At 38.9% G+C, this 8,478-nt stretch overlaps 1 protein-coding gene across 1 annotated transcript; it reads left to right on the forward strand.

Annotated features, from left to right (window-relative positions):
- The first annotated feature begins 6,162 nt into the window (after window positions 1–6,162).
- Window positions 6,163–8,264, forward strand: LOC124285502 (toll-like receptor 4). Its single transcript, XM_046721743.1, has one exon. The coding sequence runs from the start codon at window positions 6,342–6,344 to the stop codon at window positions 8,262–8,264; it is 1,923 nt and encodes a 640-aa protein (XP_046577699.1). The 5' UTR covers window positions 6,163–6,341.
- The last annotated feature ends 214 nt before the right edge of the window (window positions 8,265–8,478 follow it).

Consider the following 8,478-nt stretch of genomic DNA (forward strand, 5'->3'; position numbering starts at 1 on the left):
ATACTTTAAAAAGAATATGATTGACCTTGCGTGACCAATGTTGTAACATGCGTAGCTTGTACAGAGAGTGAGTGAGTGTGTTTTGTTTTACACCGCACTTAGCAATATTCCATCTATATGGGGGTGGTCTGTAAATAATCGAGTCTGGACCAGGCAATCCAGAGATTAACCAAGTAACATTAATATTGATCCATATCAACATGATTGCACTCCGAGACGATGGGATAGCCTAGTGGTTAAAGCGTCCGCTCGTCACCCTGAAGACCCGGGTTCGATTCCCCAAATAGGTACAATGAGTGAAGCCTATTCCTGATGTACCCCACAGTGATATAGCTGGAATATTGCTGAAAGCATTCTAAAACCATATTCAGTCACTGAGTTGGAAATCAAACGGAGTGGCGAGAAGGCGCTTCAACCAGTCATACATATTAAATTTCCCTCAATAACGTTGGAGCAATTATATTTTCCAGTTTTAATTACTGGGCCTTTATGCCTATTAATTCCTCATCCATGAATATATCAGGAACACTTACAGGTGTCCGAAGTTATTAATGCACTCTGACCAGAGCAATTGTAATCTTTCAGTTCCTCATCTCTGAAACGTATCTAGCCAAGGTCATGTCACATCCTGGTGGCAGAACAAAGGTATCCCTGTGGACTCCACACAATTTAATCGTAACTAATGAATCGTAACTGGCTCAAAAGTCTGCTTTTTGTCTGATGCTATGAGGAAATTGCGACACACAACTTTGAAGCAACCAAGTTAGAGAATTTGATCAATCGACACCATTTTTGAAACAATCAAGAAAGACAAAACAATAACGTTTACAAGATTATATCAGTGATGGGTCTTACAGCTCGTTTATCTATCATGCTGAGAATCGATTTCCCAATGAAGACTTGTCCACTTCTGTTGCAGCGTCTTCACCAGTGTCTTAGCGTGTGGTCATTGAGGCTCGTGTGATCATGACCCTGAAGTGTTCTATTTGGGAGGGGGGAGGGTCAACAGTGTTCTGGTAGTACTATTGATCCCCAACCATATAACACATCCACCACCAAATGTGTCATGGTGTCTTACGATTACATGAAATTGCTTTTGGCGCCTCAACAGACTATCCAGAGTCGGTTGGCACGCTATGAACACAACTGGTATGTTGAAAGAATGTAGATTTGTGTTCATGACGTTTTAGATGTGAAATGTCGGACATCCTCATGGATAACATTCATATAAACCTGAAGGGTGAAACATTCAGTCTAGAAGCAATCATCGCATGGATACCAACGGTGTCCGCTCCTTGAGAACCTGTTTCCTTCGACTTAGGAATCAGAATGTAAAACTTTAAGGGTAAACCATTCAGTCCAGAAACAATCATCCCATGGCTACCAACGGTGTCTGCTCCTTGAGAATATGTTTCCTTCGACATAGGAATCAGAATGTAAAACTTGAAGCGTAAACCATTTAGTCTAGAAGCAATCATCCCATGGCTACCAACGGTGTCTGCTCCTTGCGAACATAAACATAGGACTCAGAATATCAAAACAGTAATATGGCCAAGATGTCTAACTTCAACTTCGCATATAACGAAATCTAATTCATTGATTTTCCAGCCTGAACCTGAAATAAATTAGACTAGGGAGACAGCCTCATTTGTTTCATATGACGATTTATCTGAAGATTCAGGATTAAAAAACAACAACTTTAACAAGTCAATAAACATTTAATGTCGAACAATATTCTAGCTGAGTTAGAGACGAACATGCTCTCTTTACTAATATTTCAAAGATATTACATAGGGCTCTGAAGTTCTATAAATAACAAACATAAACAGGAGATTGAAACCTTGGGAAGTCACCCCAACCGGAAAGTAGAAGGTCGGTAATGTCACATTTTGTGTTTGAAAGTAATATTTATCAATTGTATTGTATTTCCGTGGTGAAGCACTATGAAACTGACATAAAAGGAACTATTACAAACAGACACAAGTACATGCATATTGCTACATGTATGAAATACCCTTAAACCACAGTTCACTTCACACAGTGACTTACTTGCACAAGGCGGGTTAGCACTTGATAAGCATAATTTCCAATTAAATCTATTTTGCCTGTGGGGGAATACTTTCTGGTAGTCCATGAAAGAGTCATAGAGACGTTGGGGTAGGTCAAGTCATGTCGGGTCGCAGTACTTCCTCGTTGTTGTGTTTTATATTTGTGATGAGGAAAAACAACATAATAATTTTGAATTATAATGCGCCTTTTCCATGTACAAGGCACATGCTCAGATTGCTAAAACACAATCTGATTATTATTAGCCCGGATAACCCAAGCTGCCTGAGGGGCGCTAGAAGGTTAATAGTCACAATACTTATCCCACCGGGTACCCATTTTCTGGTGGATGAACAGAGGCAAGTTTGAACAAACTCACTTGCCTAGGGTGAGACACACATACATATTTATGATAACGGTCTGCATGGTTTTGTATAGAGACTCGACCGATATAAAAGTAAAAGTCATCATTCTGTCCTATATGTTGTGACAAAAAAGTACATCTGTTATATTTCTATTTTCTCTCTGTTCACACATACAATACAAGCGTAGGACCGGCAAATGGTTGGTTATTGTTCAAATAGAACAGCGTTGGATATTATGGATCAAATCCTAGATACACTGTGTGTAAAACGGAGTAAGTGAATTCGATAAAATATATTTCAAGCGAGGTGTTTAGTGAAACATAAGATATTGTTTGCAGAGTATCCTTATATTTCCATATGCAATCAAACACAATAAACTAATAACTGGTAACCTAACTTTATGAAAGTGAAAATATAAAGATTCGTCATTTAGATTATCAAGCATTACCAGACAACAAATGAAAATGTTTAACAGGAAAGATGCTTTGAATATGTTCGTTGCAATGTCTCATTGTTAATAAGATGATACAATATGTTTAATTTCCTCGTGTGTACTCAACATTATGCCTGTGTGAATGAGAAACCTTTCATGTGGTAGTCAAGGTGTCAAGGTGCCCTTGCATTAATGATAACTGAGTATGACACATGTATAGGCCAAACAGATTATATGTATTTGCACAGACCGTCGAAGATATATTTTGATGTATGAAATCTCAATTCTGTTTCGCCACCTAAATGTACACAAGACATATTGCAAAACCATTGAAGCAGACAAAAGATCATAATTACAGTTAGTCAAGTCGCATTATGTCCAGTTTTTCACGTTTTGTCCCTTCCAGTATTCCATAGATTTCTGATCGCTTTGGCGACATAATTGACTGAGTGCAGGTGCAGAAAACCGCCACAAAACATGACCACGTGACAGAATTTATTAGCATACTGTATTCAATTTGTAAGATTTATATTTCATGCTATTGAAAACATAATCGTGGCAAGTCGTCCGATGTCCAGGAGTGAGTAAAGCCAGTATCTGATAAAAGTTCATATTCTGAAACCACCACCGGTGTCCCGCAAGGTCGTGCACTTAGTCTTATTATTTATTCCTTTTTACATAGTTCCAATATCATAATGCCAACGTGATTCTCGTGGAATTATTGTATCTAAAAACAATTACTATACTTTGCTAATGATATTTTTACGTTTGAACTGTTTCTAACGTGACGATGTTTTGCAGACAGCCGCCATATACAGTAGTTACACATGTAGTACGTAAGGAGCGCGTTATAGATATGTTTGACCCATGATGTGTTCCTATCTCAAATCAAAACCTGTGACGAGGAAGTTGTTACCGTTTCGAAAGAAGATCAACTTAACTTCCCTTTGAGCTACAGCACTGGGGAAACGCTACTAGCACACGGGTCGCCACAAGGAGCCTACATGTGAAAACAACGGGGTGAGTTTAATTATGTATACATTCGGGATTGTTGTTTTGTGGGTAATAAACTATATGATTGTGTTCAGTTCATTTCAAATAATGGGTGTCCTTGGGACACCGCTATCGCATAATATGTACTTGTCACGTGTATGAGGCTGTACTCTAGCATAGTAGGACCTAATCGTTCGTTAATCACTGTGGCACATGCAGAATATTTTGACTGACGAATATGGTCTGTTCAACAGACAACATTGTAAAGTCCTTATCTGAATGTATCTTTCTCATTTTGTAATTCTCTGCCGTGTTTATTATTCGTTATGGCAAATGTATACACACCAACAGTGGTATTAAATAGTTTAGAGACATTGAACATTTGTAGACATTGAACCAAGTTACAATAATAGTTAAACATTCATACAGCGGTGCGGGCGGTGGGGTAGCCTAACCTAGCCCGTTTCTGGTGTCCCCTGGCGTGATACTGCTGGCATATTGCTAAAAGCGGCGTAAAACCCAACTGACTCGCTCACTCATTCACATTAGTTCAGGCTAAAAGGGTTTAAAGTACACGGTGGTAGTGGATTTGCTTAATAGAGAGATAATGTAGGGTTTGTGAATTACAGCTCTGCTCCTTAACGGATAGACCTACGCCATTGGAGGGAAATATGTTTGTCAAGGCACAATTTGTGAGAGTAAAGAAAGCTTGTTGTCCTATGGTACTGCCTGTGTTCAGGTTGAAGTGAAGTGCACATCGGCTACCAGTCACACTGAGCTATTGGATGATGATTTTCGCCCAAAGCAAAGGAAAGCCTGCAGGAAAGGTGAATTCTCCAATTTGTTCAGGGAGAGGCAGTTATGGGTCATATCGATAAGTTACCGTTCCCAAGTGTTGACTTGATTGACCATTTTGTTAGCACTATGTCCGCTGATCCACTAGAGGTTTCAAATTGTCCCGTAGAGAAAAAATCAGAGGTTGAATGAAAACTTTCTGATCAGTGTCATGACCAGGGTCTCCTGTCACAAAGCACTAAGGTGATCGTAAGTCACTAAGGTATCCTTAGTGCAGTGTTAAAGAATGGGAGTTAAGGTTAACCTTAGTAAAAGGTTGCTTCAAGAAAGGAGCCCTTGGTCGATGGCAAGGTAGGTTTAGCTTAGGATAACCCAGGTTGAATTGTCAGGCACTTGCAAATGTGTGTCTGGAATGCTTGGCACGTCGTTGCGATTGGAGATAGCTCTGCATCTATAGGTGATAAGGTAGACAATGAACGTTTCCGGGCTTTGGCAGGAAGGGTACCTCAATCGGTCGGGAACAATGACGCTTCCGAGTCTCATAAGTTGTCAAGTAAGTTTAGATCAGAAGAGTTTGTTTCGTAAATTGTAATGTATTTCGAGGAAAGATTCGGCGGGTTCGGGGAATAAAAAAGTATACGGCAAGAGTGAATGTATCAGTTTATAATGAACATGGCCAGGGAGTCCTAGATGAGTTAGATAACAGATTCCAGTATTTTGTGACACCGAGAGGCTGCTGAAGGTATGCAGTCACTTATGCCATGCTAAGACTTACCATTTCATTTTAGCAGATTCCGTTTTGCCGTGGATGTAACATAATTCTGAAGAATGTCACAACACGGAGTAAATTCAACCGAAAAATATGTGAATACAGATGTCTTGATGCAATAGTTACAACGCTAGCTCTTTTCAGTTCATTTTTACACAGCAGCTTAAGCACTAAAACTATTTTAAGTCTTTGATGAAGTTGTATCAGCAGTCATGATTGTTTTGGATCCATGTCACTGTTGTTTCAGATTTAGAGGTCAGAATGAGTTCAAGCAGATAATGTTATGTGTCACATTACATCTACAGTTTTGTTTTCATTTTAACGTAGGAAAACATCTCTAACCGACGATGCTGCTGCCCTTCAATGATGCTGTGTGGATACGGATGCTTCTTGCCAGTGTTGTTGTGGTTGATATGGTATTCAATCAACACCCATGTGTACCTTGCAAGTGTATGGTCAATGGAACTGCGGACTGCAGGAACAACGGCCTGGATCGGATACCAACTTCCCTTCCAAATTATACCCAAGAGTTGCTATTCAGTGGAAACAAGCTGACCAAAGTCTACAATGATTCCTTTGTACATCTAACTTTACTGATGCTTTTAGATTTGACAAATAACAGTGTAAACCTCATCGAAACGGCAGCATTTGGCTTGTTGCCAAACCTACGGAAGCTGTCATTAGAGGGAAATAACTTAACATACAAGGCTTTTTCCCCTCATTATTTCAGAAGTTGCCAAACCTTAAAATCCTTATCATAAATAACAACATTGTCACAGATGATCCTACAGTGGAATACCCAAGTGATGCCTTAGAAAACCTAGTATCTCTTACCACTTTATATATTGATGGTTTAAGGAATAAAACATTTGGATCGGGGTTTTTGAAACTAAAATATTTAACAAAACTGACAATCCAGAGTAGAGGAAACAAGTGTGACATGAGTGTTGTAACAGAGGATACGTTAAAATACTTACCATATCTTGAACATGTAAAGATTATTAATTGTCATCTTCACTATATTGCAAAAGGATCTTTTGCTCATCAAGACAATCTCAAAACTTTAGATCTTTCGTCTAATCATGAGCTAACCTTCAAAGGTGTTACAAATGCTACGTATGGAATATCTTCATCGCTTGAAGGGTTATTCATTAATGCAATAGTAAGTCCATTTGCGGTTTGTGTTGTCATTGAAAAGCCGTTTTGTGAAAACCTTCAAAATACCAGTCTCACTGAACTGCATGCGAATAGTAACAGGGTGACAATCTTTCAGGAAGGCGCTCTGAGTCTTTTCCCCAAATCACTGAAATACGTATATATGAAAGGGAGCAGATTTCACTATGGTCCTTACATTGGAGACATTTCATCTTTGGTAGGTTTAGAAGTGGTCAATATTAGAGGTTATGGCAACAGAAGAATGCCGTTTCCGTCATTGAATGATTTCAGACACATGTTTTTTCTTTCGAAACGCCTTAGTTCTGTATACTTTGATGGTGACTATTCACCCCATCCTCCTTTTATTATTCATCTACCCCCTAATCTAAAGAAGGTAGATTTTTCTGTGTCACAAATGTACTTTCATATCACAAGATTTCAAGTTTATAAGAACAACATTACTGAAATTGATGCTTCACGGAACCTGTTTACGATGTGGATTGGCAATGTTATTGGATTTGAAAAACTTGAAACCTTAAATCTATCAGATAACATTGCGAATTTTGCCACTTCGCAATTTTTCGGGTCTTTCAAGAACCTTAAACATTTGGACATTTCCAACAATCTTTTGGGAACTGTTCTGGGGAATATCTCCAACGGTAACATGTTCAGTGCTCTAAGCAAACTTCAAACGTTGGACCTATCAGCAAACTACATAAATAACTACTCATACGCTCTTTTTTCGAACCTATCATCACTGAGAGTGCTAAACATTTCTAAGAATACGATATATGCCTTACACTTTGATATAATACACATGAAGAACTTAAGTGTTTTACAGTGTTCAGGGAACCAAATACACTGGTTAACTAAAACGTTTACAACCAGTCTTGACAAACTCTCGGATGATCATAATATAACGGTAGACCTATCTGGAAACCCCATCTATTGCAATTGCATAAACATTTGGTTTCTGTCATGGATGATGAAAGCTAAAGCTAAAGGCGCCATTTTCTTTGGAAATCTTTCAGATTATGTATGCATTTATGATGATGGACATTCCGTGGAACTTGATAACTTGGAAAAGGTTGTTGCAGATTTAACATCCTGGTGTCAACATGTCTCTGTGCATTTTGGGTTGTTCGTTGGAATATCTTTAGTGGTCCTTGTTACTTTTAGTGTGCTTATTTGTTCTCTACTGTATCGATTTCGTTGGAAATTGAAATATGTTTATTATGCAGCACGTCACAGATACAGTACGACACACTCATTCAACCACACGTTCGTCTACGATGCCTTTGTTTCCTTCGCAGAAGAAGATCGTGACTTTGTTGTTAATGAGCTCCTGGTGAAGTTAGAGGAAGAGTCAGACATGAGACTGAACTTCCATCAGCGGGACTTCACCGCTGGTCGCCCAATAGCTCACAATGTCATTGAAGCTGTTAAAACTAGTAGAAGAACACTGGTTATCTTGTCCAGTCATTTCTTAAAGAGCTCCTGGTGTGTCCACGAGCTTCAGATGGCTCACATGGAGAGTGTGTCTACTGGTAGGGACGTGTTGCTGATTATTATGATGGAGCACATTCCAACCAACCAAATCCCAGTGGAAATATTGTATCATATACAATCGGATTCTTATTTGGAATATCCACTGGAAGGAGAGAAGGTGATGTTCTGGAGAAATCTTATTGGAAGTCTGAAAGAATAAACAACACGATGACACACCTTAGACTTGGACATGCATAGAACTTACTGAAACGTACCAGCATGTATCCCCGACAAGGTACATAAAATACAATGGAAAATGTAATACTTTGAGCAGCTGCAAGATATTATGAAATGAATCGTTTAACCAGTTGTACCGTTACAGCTCAAGCACGTCACCTAAATCAGCAAAGAGAGATTGATGTTGATTCAAATGT

Source organism: Haliotis rubra, unplaced genomic scaffold (assembly GCF_003918875.1).
Source record: "Haliotis rubra isolate DU_JTF1 unplaced genomic scaffold, ASM391887v1 Scf360, whole genome shotgun sequence".
NCBI lineage: Eukaryota > Metazoa > Mollusca > Gastropoda > Lepetellida > Haliotidae > Haliotis > Haliotis rubra.